This window comes from Taudactylus pleione, unplaced genomic scaffold (assembly GCF_031769625.1).
Source record: "Taudactylus pleione unplaced genomic scaffold, aTauple2 ptg000230l, whole genome shotgun sequence".
Taxonomy (NCBI): Eukaryota; Metazoa; Chordata; class Amphibia; order Anura; family Myobatrachidae; genus Taudactylus; species Taudactylus pleione.
Window position 1 is genome coordinate 7,721,684 of NW_028284632.1, and position 18,241 is coordinate 7,739,924.

An 18,241-nucleotide genomic window follows, 5' to 3' on the forward strand; every position below is an offset into this window, starting at 1 on the left:
TTTGGAAGCGCTAACGCAGTCTGCAGAGAGCACCTCACAACTACACAAAAGAGGGTGTGGGGTTATAAACCAAGCCATTTTGTGTTTTGCAAGTGCATTAGTAAATGACCTCCAGTACATCTATAACTACAATATTTTAATGTCTCTACTGATTATTACATTGTCAGATCCCTGTATGTCACTAACTGTACATTATATAATTCCCAAAATAACGCCTGCCATTATACTATCCCTCAGAATCATGCTCCTTATAATCATGGGCCTCAATCAGAGGTGGGCGGTAACGCAGCCGCGACTATCTTTTTACACAGAGTGACTGCATCTTTATGCTAATGCCACGAGCGATGGGATTATTACAGAGACCCCCACTGGCTGCGACTCCAATGTGCTGCTTTGCGCAATAAGCACCATCGGACCCACATCAATCATACCATCGAACATCGCACCAGCCCTATTGTTGCTCAGAATGTCCGTCGGATCATGGCCGCTGGTGCCAGTATACTGCAAAGACAGACAGTCGCTGGTAGTGACACGCCCACGTCTAGCTAGGCACCCCCCAGTTACCACACAGGAATGCCCGTTGAAATGGTCTCTCTCTGCGTTCAAATTTGCTCTGCCACCCACGGCGGTAACCATAGGGACGTGTGCGCAGACTGAAAACATCGGCCACATGCCATCGAAATCGTCACTGCATCTACCTCTGAATCAGGCCCAATAACCTTAGTCATACTCTAATTATTCCACACCCACTGCAAATACTATCATTATTATAATTATCACCATTACATCCCTCACTCCAACTCTCCAAGGTAATAATACATATAACAACGATAACAAATACTTATAACAATAATATGTGACAGTGAACGGTTTAACATACATGTAATGTTTTTGCTCTCCTCATTATTACATTATTCAATGTTACTTGTCTTAACGTTATATATATTGCAGTCACCCTGCATTATAACATTCAGCGTTAGGTTGTTCATGTTACATCTGATGTCTCAGAGACACAGTATTCATTATCACGCTAATAAATATCACTTTCCACAAAAACCACAAAAATATACGTTACACTGTATAGGAAATAATAACAGTTTACACTTTCAGTTTAAGGCACATTTACATAAAAAAATACAACATCCCCCTGTATGGCAACACAGCTAAACACCACCTTGTGTTACACTGCTCTCAAGTGAGTCTCTGTATAAGACGGCTCTTATTATCAGACTTACTGTTTGTTCCTTCATTATCACACCATTCAGTACAACAGCCCAGACGGATCCATACAGAGCTACATTCTGTTGACAAGTCTCTGATGAATAACCTGATTGGTGAGGCTAAGATAGGACCATTTGACAAGGACAATGAACTTGCTCCTGTTCAATGTATCTATTCGTCCTGGGAAAAACATTAGGGATGAGATGGAGAGTGAGGTCGGATTTCTGATCTATGAGCATCTTTCATCCCCTCATTATGGAAAGCACAATATGGTAACCAGTATCCGGGCTGACCCTTAACCTCTGCTTTATACTCAGCCTCCTAATTACCTTTGTTTTATAATTGCCCTCACTGAGAGAAGATGAGACTCCATAATTACACTCATCGCTTCTTACTGGGATAAGAGCTATTACTTCTGCCCAAATGATTCCTTAACCCCAAGTACACATCTACAGCCCCCGTCACCACTTTCGTAATACCACCAGCGTCTTCTACTGCTGGCATGTGGGAAGTCATGTGACTTCAGGGACCAGAGTGAGAAGTATGTTATATAGTGTTGCTGGGGCAGGTGACTCTGGACCTTACTACATAATAATACTCCACTAAAAGGAATGTACAGCAAGGAGAGAGAGAGAGAGAGAGAGAGAGAGAGAGATGAATGAAGCAGTCAGCAGGCTTATGAAGTAAATTAAAAATTCCTTTATTCTAAATGTGGAATAAAGGAATTTTAAAATTACTTCATAAGCCTGCTGACTGCCACCTTCATTCACATCTATATACCTGGATGGGCCGACAGCCTAAGGAGGGCACCGCAGCAAGTTATTTTGCTTCTACATGTAGGAGTGCCGGGCTCAAGCTCTCACTATATATATATATATATAAACACAGACTTAATAGGAGTCCTGGTATAGAGGCAAGTTATTAAACTGAAAGGTCGGCTCCAACTTCAGTGGTTATATATATATAATTACTGCCTTCCTATCTGGGCTGAATTTATAGATGAATGGAATTTAAGGTTATCTGCAATGGTGGTGGGTCTCAACTTCTTTCTGTGATTATTAATTCTAAGGACATTTTGCTTAGCTAATACCATAGTACAATGGTTCCCACACTGGGTGCCTCAGGGCACTTGCAGGGGTGCCTCAGGTTGGTGGTCCATTACCAAATAAAATAATTTGTAGTCAGTGATTGGCAGCCATTAGCACTGGTTTTGCCTGACAAAAAATATGTGGACTACAAGAAGCGCAGCCCTGTCACCACCACATAACTGAGCCTAAGGGTGACCTATAAGCACAATTTACTTCATTTAATTTTTGATGAATTTCTCAATAAGAAACTTTTGGCCCAGGGGTGCAATGGAAATAATGCTGATACTGTAGGGACACAAAACTATTTCTTGTATGCTCCTAAAATCATAATAGGAAAAATGAAATGATTCCTGCTGTTAAGTGGTTTTCTCATACACACAGACATTTTCAGACACAGACATTTTCCTATAGTTACTATGAGGAGCTCTCTGCTAAACAAACTATGAGGAGCTCTGCTAAACAAATGTCCCTGGAATAACAAGGGCAGAGCGTGGGGAAGGCAGGCGTCATGTTGTAAATGTGTATTAGTAGATTTTAAGCATGGTGAGCTAAATTCTGGTAATGCTCTTTTTCCATAGACAGCCCAAGTTCCAAAAATGCTAACTAATCAGTAATTATCAATGTAATAAACAGACACTTATTAGAGAACATGCATTACCTGCTGTCAGTGTATTCATTCCTGGGTGCACCCTCATATGTACCCACATGGTCGCTACAGGTTGAGGGATTCCCAGACTGGCAACGGAAACTCTCTCTGCCATCCAGGACGTCCCTAGATATTCTTTCAATCCCCATCATGCTCTTTTTCAAGTTATACTGAGCATATCCGCCATTCACTGAAAAAAAGCAAAAATTATTTACTGTAATCTTCAAAATGACATCTGAATTGTGATAATGAAAGTTCATTTACTTACCATATAATAAGGCATTTTACTGAAAAAAAATGATTTCTCAAAATTGTTCTATATTCCAAGGGGGTTATCCAATTGGCTTGGAAAAATTTTTGGCCGTAAAAAATCGTGGGGTTTTTCGCCGATGTATGGGTATTTTTCACCGATTTTTTTTATCGTGCTATCCAATTAAACCCCATTTTTTACGGCCAAAAATGTTCTGTTTTTCTCATGAAAATACATAGGATCCGCAAAGAGTCACGGACCTATGTGTTTTCTCTGCCGCGATCAGGAGAAAAACACCTTCCTATCAGGGATTTGGTTTCGCCTGCCTGAGGCAGGCAAAACAAAATCCCAGCTAAATGCCGGCTTCAGGGCTAATTGGATAGCCTGGACGAAGTAATTAGATACCCCCCTAAGTGTAGAAAATTTTGTTTCTCCATGGCAATTTGCCTTTATGTGTATAGCGTGGAATTCCCCCTATCGTTTTGTTCCACCCGAACCAGCTCTAGTTATACATTATATATTTTGTGAAATGCGAAATGTACGAACGCATTGCAGAATGCTACTGAGAAAAAAAACCCCTCCACATTGCATTGTAACTTTGCATCTCTGTGAAATTGCCCTTCGCAGTGATATTTACTATGCTTGTCTAACACATTGACCATAAATAATTTGATTTGGTCTTGGACCACTAATCCGTGTAACCCCTGCAAGTGCACCCAATTTGGGAACCAATGCCCTAGAGCAGGCCTGGCCAAACTGTGGCTCTCCAGCTGTTGTGAAACTACAAGTCCCAGCATGCCCTGCAAGTTTTAGCATTCCCTAATAGCAAAACTGTAGCAGGGCATGCTGGGACTTGTAGTTTCACAACAGCTGGAGAGCCACAGGTTAGCCAGGCCTGCCCTAGAGCAATTCTCACCTCTATACAAATAAACAGCTCTGCCTGATAATATCAATACATGGCTGAACAGCGCAGAAGACAGCTAGAAAGAAAGGCTAAGTAAAAATCGCAGGAAGGCACATACAAGCCAATATATAATTGTCATCTGAAAGAGGAAAAACCCCTTTGCAGATTATGAAATGCCTAGTAAAGTAAATGTATGGGCAGAATTGTATACCTCCTAACTCCCAAGTGTGGTGGGACAGCCGCGATTTGTGAACCTCAAAATGGAGGGGTTTGGGCGTAATACAATTGGGACTCATTTTGTCACAATTTTGAATGTCTAAATGTTGGGAGGTATGGAAATGTATTTGATTTATTTATTTATAGAAGTTTTTCCTGGTAAAAAGTAAGAGGAAAAATCCATTAAAAGCAACCTCATCATTTGGCAAATCACTTTTATGGCATTATCAGGGCAAATGCGGAATTATTAAGAGTCGGGGAATTCAATTCTTTCCGCCTGTGGCTGACAGAGCAATTTAATTGCTCAACTGTTTGGGCCCGTACAGCCGCGGGAGCACACATTTCTGGGCAGGCAAGCAGAAATGTGCGATAAGTAGGCACTTGGTCGCCCAAACAGGAGTTTGGGCAACCAAAGCAGGACTTTAGATGGGTTTATCCTATCTATTTGGGCGTGACATGCGAGATATACATGGGTGCCCAAAAACGATTGAATATCGCACCCTGATCTCACGTCACTTTAGACGGAAGATATGGTATGATAAAAAAACAAATGAATTCTTTCTGCCAGTTGATGCTTTGACGGGGAATAATCTGGAATATCCTGGCAATAATATTATAGTCTTTTCTGGCTGTGTCACAATGTTTCCAGGACATTAAATGACCTTTTTATCCAACATACCAAATTATACACAAGATTCACAGTGTTTCTGAATTGTGGTTTTGATTAAAAAACAGATTGTAAACATATATTCTATGTCAGACTTCGGAACACGTTCCAGTGACAAATGGTTTGTTTCCTGAAGCTGGAGATTAAGCCGTCTTCAAAGAAACTCTGAAAGTAATTGCTCCCTTTCACTTACCAACTATGCTTCATATTTTACATGATACTCCACCCCCTGTCATATCTTAATATCCAAAGATATACTGAAGTCAGTTTTCGGATTTGGTGGTTGTGCTACCCTTGGCCACTGTGCATTAATTAATACACCCTGAATTTAATGACTACAACCCAATTACTAAAATGTGCTTATTAATGATAGAAATGAGTTGTAAGGCTGATTGTAAGGGCTAAATTTACTTAAGTGAGAATTTTAGCAGTGGAGATGTTGCCAATAGCAACCAAACAGATTCTACTTAACATTTAACTAGCACCTTCTAGAAGATAATAGCTAGAATCTGATTGGTTGCTATAGGCAACATCTCCACTTCTAAAAACTCTCACTTTAGTAAATTTACCCCTAAGCCTGAGGACAGTTAAACCCTGAGGATGGTTTAACGGTGCCACCTTTAAGAATGTTAAGTTGCATGTTTGATATATAGATTGTGGCTAATTATGCCAGCTGCCAGCCTATAGTTTTAGATGGGTAGGGTTTAAGTTTTATATTAGTGGCTACTGTAGTGGTTCCCAATCTGTGTGCCACGGCCCACAGCTCCCTGGGGTGCCGCAGCACTATCACCGTGGTGCCCCGGCCAGAGGCTGCCCAAAAGCTGCCTGTTTTTTTATTTGCGCGGCTGGAGAAGGTCAGGGTTGGTGAGCGGAGGTGGGGCGGGAGGCGGGATGGGTTGGGTGCGAGAGCTGTCAGTGCCTGGTACACAACAGGCACTGAGGGTCTGAAGGAACGACCGCAGCACTGGATCTGATCTGAGGAGCTGATGTAACGACCGCAGCACTGGCGATCACTACTAATGGTAAGTAAGGTGGGCTTCATTGGAAACTATAGGAGGGCGGACAGCTAAGAGCAGTGAGAGATGACTATACTATGGGGAGGGGGCCACATAGGGAACTATAGGGAGGGGGACTGCAATGAGAGACATGGATGAGGGGGCTGCAAAGGGGGACCGGACACATATGGAGGGTGCTGCAAAGGGAGACTGGAGACATATGAAGGGGGCTGCAAAGGGAGACACATGGAGGGGGCTTGCAAAGAGAGACATGCAGGGGGCTTGCAAAGGGAGACGTTCAGGGGGCTGCAAAGGGAGACACATGGAGCGGGCAGCAAAGGGAGAAACATGGAGCAGGCTGCAATGGGAGACACATGCAGGGGGCTGCAAAGAGAAACATATCGAGGGGGCTCCAAATGTGGTTCTAGGGTGGGTTTGGGTAATGAATGAACCTTGCTGTGAGCCCATGATTTCACTCACCTGAGTGGGGATACAGGGATTGCACCTACTTGCACAGAAACCCTTACTCACTTTTACTAGAGTGTTTAAAGCATGTCCATAAAGCAATGGTTCCCAAACTGTGCGCCGTGGTACCCTGGGGTGCCTCGGGACACTTGCAAGGGTGCCTCAGGTTGGTGGTCCAGCACCAAATCAAATTATGATCAATGTTATGTAAATATGTGGACAAACAGAAGCGCAAACCATCTACCACCAAGTAACTGAGCCCAAGGATGACAGGGAAGCACAAATTACTTTACTACACTTTTCCCTGAATTTCTCAATAACAAACGTTTGGATTACTGATGCCGTGAAACCAATGCTGATACTCTAGGGTGCCGTGATTCAAAAAAGTTTGGGAACCACTGCCATATAGCCTCAGTGTCACATAGTGTTCTACAGGGAGGGGGGTGCATAGGGAACTATAGGGAGGAGGCCTGCAATGAGAGATAACTATACTATAGGGAGGAGGCCGCATAGGGAACTATAGGGGGGCCTGCAATGAGAGATAACTATACTATAGGGAGGAGGCCACATAAGGAACTATAGGGGGGCCTGCAATGAGAGATAACTTTACTATAGGGAGGAGGCTGCATAGGGAACTATAGTGGGGCCTGCAATGAGAGATAACTATACTATAGGGAGGACGCCACATATGGAACTATAGTGGGGCCTGCAATGAGAGATAACTATACAATAGGGAGGAGGCCACATAAGGAACTATAGGGGGGCCTGCAATGAGAGATAACTATAATATAGGGAGGAGGCCGCATAGGAAACTATAGGGGGGCCTGCAATGAGAGATAACTTTACTATAGAGAGGAGGCTGCATAGGGAACTATAGTGGGGCCTGCAATGAGAGATAACTATACAATAGGGAGGAGGCCACATAAGGAACTATAGGGGGGCCTGCAATGAGAGATAACTTTACTATAGGGAGGAGGCTGCATAGGGAACTATAGTGGGGCCTGCAATGAGAGATAACTATACTATAGGGAGGAGGCCACATGAACTATAGGGGGGCCTGCAATGAGAGATAACTTTACTATAGGGAGGAGGCTGCATAGGGAACTATAGTGGGGCCTGCAATGAGAGATAACTATACTATAGGGAGGACGCCACATAGGGAACTATAGTGGGGCCTGCAATGAGAGATAACTATACAATAGGGAGGAGGCCACACAAGGAACTATAGGGGGGCCTGCAATGAGAGATAACTATACTATAGGGAGGAGGCCGCATAGGGAACTATAGGGGGGCCTGCAATGAGAGATAACTATACTATAGGGAGGAGGCCACATAAGGAACTATAGGGGGGCCTGCAATGAGAGATAACTTTACTATAGGGAGGAGGCAGCATAGGGAACTATAGGAGGGGCATGCAATGAGAGATAACTATACTATAGGGAGGAGGCCACATAGGGAACTATAGGGGGGCCTGCAATGAGAGATAACTTTACTATAGGGAGGAGGCTGCATAGGGAACTATAGTGGGGCCTGCAATGAGAGATAACTATACTATAGGGAGGACGCCACATAGGGAACTATAGTGGGGCCTGCAATGAGAGATAACTATACAATAGGGAGGAGGCCACATAAGGAACTATAGGGGGGCCTGCAATGAGAGATAACTATACTATAGGGAGGAGGCCGCATAGGGAACTATAGGGGGGCCTGCAATGAGAGATAACTATACTATAGGGAGGAGGCCGCATAGGGAACTATAGGGGGGCCTGCAATGAGAGATAACTTTACTATAGAGAGGAGGCTGCATAGGGAACTATAGTGGGGCCTGCAATGAGAGATAACTATACAATAGGGAGGAGGCCACATAAGGAACTATAGGGGGGCCTGCAATGAGAGATAACTATACTATAGGGAGGAGGCCACATAGGGAACTATAGGGGGGCCTGCAATGAGAGATAACTTTACTATAGGGAGGAGGCTGCATAGGGAACTATAGTGGGGCCTGCAATGAGAGATCCCTATACTATAGGGAGGACGCCACATAGGGAACTATAGTGGGGCCTGCAATGAGAGATAACTATACTATAGGGAGGAGGCCACACAAGGAACTATAGGGGGGCCTGCAATGAGAGATAACTATACTATAGGGAGGAGGCCGCATAGGGAACTATAGGGAGGAGGCCTGCAATGAGAGATAACAATACAATAGGGAGGAGGCCACATAAGGAACTATAGGGGGGCCTGCAATGTGAGATAACTATACTATAGGGAGGAGGCCGCATAGGGAACTATAAGGGGGGCCTGCAATGAGAGATAACTATACTATAGGGAGGTGGCCGCATAGGGAACCATAGGAGGTGCCTGCAATGAGAGATAACTATACTATAGGGAGGATGCCGCATAGGGAACTATAGGGGGGCCTGCAATGAGAGATAACTATACTATAGGGAGGAGGCCACATAAGGAACTATAGGGGGGCCTGCAATGAGAGATAACTTTACTATAGGGAGGAGGCTGCATAGGGAACTATAGTGGGGCCTGCAATGAGAGATAACTATACTATAGGGAGGACGCCACATATGGAACTATAGTGGGGCCTGCAATGAGAGATAACTATACAATAGGGAGGAGGCCACATAAGGAACTATAGGGGGGCCTGCAATGAGAGATAACTATAATATAGGGAGGAGGCCGCATAGGAAACTATAGGGGGGCCTGCAATGAGAGATAACTTTACTATAGAGAGGAGGCTGCATAGGGAACTATAGTGGGGCCTGCAATGAGAGATAACTATACAATAGGGAGGAGGCCACATAAGGAACTATAGGGGGGCCTGCAATGAGAGATAACTTTACTATAGGGAGGAGGCTGCATAGGGAACTATAGTGGGGCCTGCAATGAGAGATAACTATACTATAGGGAGGAGGCCACATGAACTATAGGGGGGCCTGCAATGAGAGATAACTTTACTATAGGGAGGAGGCTGCATAGGGAACTATAGTGGGGCCTGCAATGAGAGATAACTATACTATAGGGAGGACGCCACATAGGGAACTATAGTGGGGCCTGCAATGAGAGATAACTATACAATAGGGAGGAGGCCACATAAGGAACTATAGGGGGGCCTGCAATGAGAGATAACTATACTATAGGGAGGAGGCCGCATAGGGAACTATAGGGGGGCCTGCAATGAGAGATAACTATACTATAGGGAGGAGGCCACATAAGGAACTATAGGGGGGCCTGCAATGAGAGATAACTTTACTATAGGGAGGAGGCAGCATAGGGAACTATAGGAGGGGCATGCAATGAGAGATAACTATACTATAGGGAGGAGGCCACATAGGGAACTATAGGGGGGCCTGCAATGAGAGATAACTTTACTATAGGGAGGAGGCTGCATAGGGAACTATAGTGGGGCCTGCAATGAGAGATAACTATACTATAGGGAGGACGCCACATAGGGAACTATAGTGGGGCCTGCAATGAGAGATAACTATACAATAGGGAGGAGGCCACATAAGGAACTATAGGGGGGCCTGCAATGAGAGATAACTATACTATAGGGAGGAGGCCGCATAGGGAACTATAGGGGGGCCTGCAATGAGAGATAACTATACTATAGGGAGGAGGCCGCATAGGGAACTATAGGGGGGCCTGCAATGAGAGATAACTTTACTATAGAGAGGAGGCTGCATAGGGAACTATAGTGGGGCCTGCAATGAGAGATAACTATACAATAGGGAGGAGGCCACATAAGGAACTATAGGGGGGCCTGCAATGAGAGATAACTATACTATAGGGAGGAGGCCACATAGGGAACTATAGGGGGGCCTGCAATGAGAGATAACTTTACTATAGGGAGGAGGCTGCATAGGGAACTATAGTGGGGCCTGCAATGAGAGATCCCTATACTATAGGGAGGACGCCACATAGGGAACTATAGTGGGGCCTGCAATGAGAGATAACTATACTATAGGGAGGAGGCCACACAAGGAACTATAGGGGGGCCTGCAATGAGAGATAACTATACTATAGGGAGGAGGCCGCATAGGGAACTATAGGGAGGAGGCCTGCAATGAGAGATAACAATACAATAGGGAGGAGGCCACATAAGGAACTATAGGGGGGCCTGCAATGTGAGATAACTATACTATAGGGAGGAGGCCGCATAGGGAACTATAAGGGGGGCCTGCAATGAGAGATAACTATACTATAGGGAGGTGGCCGCATAGGGAACCATAGGAGGTGCCTGCAATGAGAGATAACTATACTATAGGGAGGATGCCGCATAGGGAACTATAAGGGGGGCCTGCAATGAGAGATAACTATACTATAGGGAGGAGGCCGCATAGGGAACTATAGGGGGGGCATGCAATGATAACTATACTATAGGGAGGAGGCTGCATAGGGAACTATAGGGGGGGCCTGCAATGAGATAACTATACTATAGGGAGGAGGCTGCATAGGGAACTATAGGGAGGGGGCCTGCAATGAGAGATAACTATACTATAAGGAGGAGGCCGCATAGGGAACTATAGTGGGGCCTGCAATGAGAGATAACTATACTATAGGGAGGAGGCCGCATAGGGAACTATAGGGGGGGCATGCAATGATAACTATACTATAGGGAGGAGGCTGCATAGGGAACTATAGGGGGGGCCTGCAATGAGATAACTATACTATAGGGAGGAGGCTGCATAGGGAACTATAGGGAGGGGGCCTGCAATGAGAGATAACTATACTATAAGGAGGAGGCCGCATAGGGAACTATAGTGGGGCCTGCAATGAGAGATAACTATACTATAGGGAGGAGACCATATAGGAATCTATAGGGGGGCCTGCAATGAGAGATAACTATACTATAGGGAGGAGGCCGTATAGGGAACTATATGGAAGAGGCCGCATAGGGAACTATGGGGGGGCTGCAATGAGAGATAATTATATTATAGGGAGGAGGCCGTATAGCGAACTATAGGGGGGCCTGCAATGAGAGATAACTATACTATAGGGAGGAGGCCGTATAGGGAACTATAGGGGGGTCTGCAATGAGAGATAATTATATTATAGGGAGGAGGCCGTATAGCGAACTATAGGGGGGCCTGCAATGAGAGATAACTATACTATAGGGAGGAGGCCGTATAGGGAACTATAGGGGGGTCTGCAATGAGAGATAACTATACTATAGGGAGGAGGCCGTATAGGGGGGCTGCAATGAGAGACATGGCAACATTATAAATTACGTAATTTTGACCCAACTACGTATGTCAAAAAGGGACTACTCAGAAATTATTTTGGCTTATTGGAGCCTTCAAAAAATTATGGAGAGTCTAAGGGTGCCTTGAACTGAAAAAGTTTGGGAACCACTGGCCACTGGATAGCAGCACTTCCTGTAGTTTTCTGAGTAGTTTGATTAGTATGACAGACTGTCAATGAAAAACTAGTAACACAATAAGGTGGGAAAATCAAACAAAATAATTATTTTGGACTTAAAAAGATTCAGATGAGAGAGTTCAAAAGTCTGGCTGGAGTCTGCCAACAGGACAGATTAATGCATCCGAATACTTGAATAAGTTTGAGGATAGATAAGCACCCTGTTTGATATGTAATTTTGTTAGGTAAGTTAAGGGTTAAAAGCTGGAGGGGGATGTGGTTAGTATTCGTCACTTGAGGAGTATAAGCCTATGGTAGGATTTAAGGCAGGGCTTAGAGGTTCCATATAAATAGCCTGGTGAGGGGAGCCATCTTCCTCTTTCCAGTTTATTTCAACCAGGCTGGCTAAGTGACATATGTATTGTATTTTATATGTCTGTCTTTCTCTTCTTCTTTCACTTTTCACACCCCATTTATTTCCCCTGGTCTACCACCCTCTCTGTCTCCTGTTAATTTTATCTTTTACTACCTTCCTTTTTCTAATTTCCCCCCTGTCCTTTTCTTTCTGCACATGTTCCATACTTTTCCTCCCCCTTCCCCTGCTTGTGTTTCCATATAGTCCCTGTTACCTGCCAGTGCCCTCCCTCCCTGTCATTTCCAGATACACAGGCCCCGTGTCCCCCCCCCGCCCCCGGCTGCCAGGCCTCTCACCTCCGTGGCTGCTTCCCCAGCCAGGCGAGGGCCATGGTCCGCTCAGGCGCAAGGCTCCACCTGCCTGCACTCCCGCTGCCGGCTCTCGATTGCTGCCCCCCCACATCGACCACCCCTTCCCCGCGGCCGCCTGCTCTCAAGCGGCAGCAATATTAGCTAGACGGCCCCCACTCCCCGTCTCCCCTCACGCTAAGCGTGGCCACCCCGCTCCCTGCACCGGTGGCTAGCTCCACCCACAGGGTTGCGGCTGCCATCTTGTGCAGCCAGGTGCCGCATGGTGCTCTGCTGCACCCCTCCGACCCCCCCAGGCCCCCACTACTTAAGAACAGGGGGACAATTCCCTGCACAGCCCCCCCCTGCTCTGCCAGCACCAGAGACCCCTTGGTGCGGTGTCCCCTAGCGCGCCACCCACCAACTTGTCCCCTTTCCCCCCCCGCACCCTGGGGTGGGGGTTACACCCCCCCTTGCATTTAGGGGCGGCTGGTGCACAGCACAATAATCCTGCCCCATTCAAGCCTACAATGACGCGCCGCCGGGCTGCCCCCCCCCCCTTATTTCCCTGCCACCGGGATGCTGCACATAAGCCCAATGCATTTTTCAGCCCCTTATCATCCGCCCCGCTTATGCACTGCCAGCCACTGCCCCCCACTCTCCTCCAGTTCGCCCCCTCCACTGCTAACGCAGCCCCCCCCTTTTTTTCCCAGGGATTGGCGCCTCACTACAAGGCGCAATAGCTATGCCCATCCAGCCGCATGCCACTACAGCTGTTTTCCTGAACTAATACATGTTTCCACCCCCTCCTCACACCCCTCCCCCCAAAACCTGATCCCGTACCCCCGCTGGCTACAGCATCTCCTGCTCTTTCTTCTGCGTGGGTTTCACCAGAATTTTTTTGAGCCCCCAGGTCACAGTTTTTTGAGCGTCTAGGACCATTGTCGAAGTCCAGCGGACAGATGGTGCTGATGTCGAATCAAGTCGTGGTGGGCGCACCGCGCAACGAGGGACTGTTGGCGAACACAAAGGAGCCAGTGGCTGGGCCTTCCACGTCAGGATCAGGTGAGCATGGTGTTAACCCATTTGCGCAGCACACATTCCCCTTCCACTGATGATTCTAGCGATTCTTCCAGTTCATTTGTAAATCCGCGCAAGCTTAGGCGTTACTTAGTGCAAATTTAATGGGTAGCAAGGGTGCCCTTAGAGATTTAACACAGTGTCAGCAATTGAGGTACCGGATGAAGCGTGGGTTATGGTTCACTGAGCGAATACGGCTATCCTTAAAGATTTAAAGTTTTAAACTAGGGAGCGGTTAGTGAAGAGTAAATTTGTGGATATGTTTGTGATTACGGCTGACGCACGTAGTTTTAGTTCAGGCTAAGTCAGCAGGAGTAATGGCGGGGGCCTTCGGGTATGTTATGTTTTTTGCTGCGTGCTACCTTGAGTCCAGACACAACAGGAGGGACAGACAGTGTTTTCAATTAGGTTTCAAGGATGTTGAGGTTTGGCTTGCTCGACCAACTGCCTAGCTTGCCTGCGGAATCCTCGGTTGGTCGGAAGCAGCCCTTTCTGGCCTGCCCAGATCTGTGGGCATCAGCCGCTGGTAGTGCTACGCGTGTAATAACACGCAGGGTCATATGGGGCAGGCTGTGGATACAGTCATATCTGCATGCTCTGTGGGAGCATTCAGCCAGCCAAGGTGTGCGCGTTGGTCTGCCGCACAGGGTCAAGGAGAATACTGCAGCAGCAGCGCAGAGGTGTTCAGAAAAGCACCGTCATTGATTAATTTGGGGGGTTTTGGCGTGGGTTTGCATTTATCTTTGACACAGGAATATCCGTGGTTTCTGAGAGGAATCTGAAAGCGGAAGTCGGGTGGGGGCCCATGCGTGGCCCCTTTTGCTCCACCCACTTTTGGTAGGGTTTAGGTGCACCGCCTTCAAGGGGGTGTCGTAGAAGGAATTGGGTAAATTGGGGTTGTTACAGAGTCTCTTACATAAATGGAAGGGTTCGGCAATCACACAAAATATCTGTCAGATCACTGCGCCGTTTAACAAACGGGGGGAGGGCTCTACTAGCATCTGCTTTTTGACTGCTGCCCATTTCACCCCGAGTCCTTTAAATATTTGGGGTTTGGAGTTGCAGGGCTCAATTACGTTACACAGAGGGAAAGCCCTTATGGCCTTGTGGTTAAGATGACTGTTTTTACATGCCGGCCGATTGGCTTTTTCATTTCGTGTACTTTAGTTGAAGGTTTTAGTTACTTTTTGCAGTAGTTGTCCATGCGGGTATTGGGACATACTGTTGTGTCCCGCTACCTGGATGTTTTCATGTTATGGGGCTAGTAGATACCAGAGTTTGCCAGTATTCAATTAATTTCCTTAGTTTAGTCGTTATGGGAGCCCCGATGGCTCGTGACAGGTAAGAAGGTTCAGTTATGCGCATTATCTTATTTGCGGATAGAAATCGATACCTTGATAGGATTATGCCGCTTGCCTAGGGCGAAGGCGTGGCGTTTTGGGGAGTTGCTAGTAGCATTTCATTTTGTCAAAAAAAAAAAGTTTCGCTAGTACAGTTGCAGTCGCTATCGGGCCCCCTCAGTTTGGCATTTAGAGTCATACATAGGGGTCGGTTTTTCAGTAGACGGCTAGAAGGAGCCACAGCAGGGGTTAGGAAGCCTCGTCACCTCATATGTGTCCCTCTGGAGCGGAGTGGACATGCTGCGCATTTGTTTGTTTTTTATGCGCAAATTCAACGGAGTACAGTTATGCACACGTCACCCGTAGCCAAGTCCGAACTTAGACCGTTACGTATGCATCCTGTTCATTAAGTGGTGCATTTGAAGGGGAGTGTGGCAGGGAGCCTTGGCCGGTTTCCTGTGGGGTTCAGGGCCTAGACAGGAACATCCTTACTCTTGAGAATTTTTCAATTGTAGTGGCGGTCGAACTGCGGTCCAGCAAGCCTTGTATTAGGCAAATCCTGTTTGGTGATAACTTAGGTGTGGTATAAGAAGGCTCTAATCTAGGACGGACTTGGATCCGGCCTCGCAGTGGTTAGGCATCTATGTGTTTAAGGAATATTGAGTTTAGGGCACGGCGTTGCTACCAAGATAGTGGACATCTTATATCGTTCAGTAGGACATGTTTCATTCACTCGCGCCTCCTGCTAATTTACATGGTTTCTCCTTCCCCTTCCATGCCTGGCGGATCGTCACGCCGGCATCCAGGGACTAGCACGGAAGTCATGGGCACCAAGTACATTAAGACCTACACGCTAGTTTTGTGCGATTGGCAAGGTGTTTAGCTTCCAAGAGCGGGCGGTTTCAGATGGTTAATGATTGTATGGCAGAGTTTGTCTGTAGTTGCTATGACAGGGGTCGTTCCAAGGCGGCTTGTCTCCAGTGTTACCCAGTATAATTTTCCAAGTTGCACGTTTGGCGGATCCTGACAAATTATTTGTATTAAACAAGGCATTTAATAGGGTGGGCAAGAGAGTATTAACAAAGGTATTTAATAGGGTGGGCAAGGGAGTGTCCTAACAAAGGCGTTGCGCGGAGCTCCATCAACGCAGCCCTATTACAGGATTTGATTGGGCCAGTAAAGGAGTGGCTTCGGTCAAGTGCTAGGCGCCTTCCCCCCCCCCCCCCTTTTTGATTAGCACTTTCATTAGCTTACTTTAGGGCTTTTAGAATGGGTGAGCTAGTTGCTGCTACTAAGATTTCTGCGCTATCAGGTTTAATGTTAAAATAAGGTGGTTATCAAACCGGTATTGAGCTTGTGCTGAATAGATGGGTCTAAGACAGATTAACTGGCAGGGAGCGAAGGATTTCTATTCAGATGCATGCAGATCCAGTGATTTGGCCAGTTGCTCTTTGGGGTACTTTAATAGGGTTTGCCCTCCAGGTGGCGGGCAGTGGTTAACAATGTTAAACTAACTCCCTTTTGTCCAGGTCGTACTTTACGAGGGTGTTTCAGAATTATATTATAGCTAGGGCAGTGGAAATCGTATTTGAAACAAGTAGCATTAAGTAGTTGCGCTCCTTGCGAGTTTGTTGGGAAACCCAGGGGCCTTATGCCTACTGCCGCTAGGGATTCTGAAAGGATTTTCAGCTTTTGCCCTCAAGGAGGTTTTGCTGTTTTTCATCTTCAGATGGGTCACCCAACTATTTGTTTCCCTTTCCTTGTGGTTAGATTATTGTTGTTATTATACATAGCAATTTCTGTTTGTATTAAATACCAATATCTGTCTGTATAAATGCCAATTCTGTCTAGGTGAACTTTCGGACAGGGTTGTCTGTGAGTGCTAACTGTCGGGTGTGGGAAAATTCCTATATTTACTGGGCTAGCCAGCACCCTTTGGAGTTACATGCCCAATTTTGGTTGTGAGTGCGTAAGTGGCATTGCTTAGGATTACGAGAAATGCACTGTAAGTGCCTGCTAGATGCCCCATGGGCAGCAGAGGAGAAGTTTGGGGCCAGACTTGGGAGGCAATGATTTGGTCGCGTTCGTGGGTATTGAACAGATATGGCCATTGCACGCTTGTCATTTAGCGTTTGGTGGACGCGTCATACAATACCCAAGTTTATGTCACGGGGCAGAGAGCTTGCATAGGCCCGACGGGGTACATCTCACGAGCGCGCGGCTAGAGCGGTTGACCGATGACCTCTGCAGTTTTCAATTTCATTAAGAAGGTCACAGTTTTGGTGGCGGGCCTGGTTCTGCGAACTGCTCATGGGCGGCCTATTATTAGCGCAGGAGTGCCTGTGGTAGCATTCTTCCTTTGAGAGCGGCCAGTCTGTCACCGCCTAAAGGGGGGACATGGTCATTGTTCCAAGGGAGGGACCAATGTTGTGCCAATTAGGGAAGGATGGTACTGCCCCAGGTCAGTCTGTGCAGGGCGGGGATCCGCCCCTTTTTATTTGTATTGATATCCACTGGGCTGTGGCCTTGGAGCACTGCTTTCTTCTTGCCACCTATTCTAGAATTTCAATTTGATCAATAAATTCTGGCTGTGACCTCTTTGAATTCCATATACATGTGTCAGTGTGTTTATTTCTAGGTTTAGGATTAAGTTAAGTTAACAAAAGGGAATAATAAAACAAATGGGTGACTTAATGCATCCGAATACTTGAATAAGTTTGAGGATAAGCACCCTGTTTGATATGTAATTTTGTTAGGTAAGTTAAGGGTTAAAAGCTGGAGGGGGATGTGGTTAGTATTCGTCACTTGAGGAGTATAAGCCTATGGTAGGATTTAAGGGAGGGCTTAGAGGTTCCATATAAATAGCCTGGTGAGGGGAGCCATCTTCCTCTTTCCAGTTTATTTCAACCCCACCCACCCACCCACCCGTGTAAGATGGTTTGTGTAAATTTTTCTGTTGTTGGTTTGTGCATTTGTCTGTGTTTGCTTCCAACAGGTAGAGGTGCAGCCTGGCGGGAAGCAGTGCTCATGGGCGGCCTATTATTAGCGCAGGAGTGCCTGTGGTAGCATTCTTCCTTTGAGAGCGGCCAGTTTGTCACCGCCTAAAGGGGGGACATGGTCATTGTTCCAAGGGAGGGACCAATGCTGTGCCAATTAGGGAAGGATGGTACTGCCCCAGGTCAGTCTGTGCAGGGCGGGGATCCGCCCCTTTTTATTTGTATTGATATCCACTGGGCTGTGGCCTTGGAGCACTGCTTTCTTCTTGCCACCTATTCTAGAATTTCAATTTGATCA

The 18,241-nt window shown here is 46.5% G+C and overlaps 1 protein-coding gene across 2 annotated transcripts in view; it reads right to left on the reverse strand.

Annotated features, from left to right (window-relative positions):
• GLIS1 (GLIS family zinc finger 1) overlaps positions 1 to 18,241 on the reverse strand; it is a 217,202-nt gene that overhangs the window by 100,114 nt on the left and 98,847 nt on the right. For both annotated transcript variants that reach the window (XM_088479355.1, XM_088479356.1), the window contains one exon: positions 2,968 to 3,145. In XM_088479355.1, coding sequence (XP_088335481.1) covers positions 2,968 to 3,145 — 178 coding nt within the window. The remainder of the gene's footprint in view (positions 1 to 2,967; positions 3,146 to 18,241) is intronic.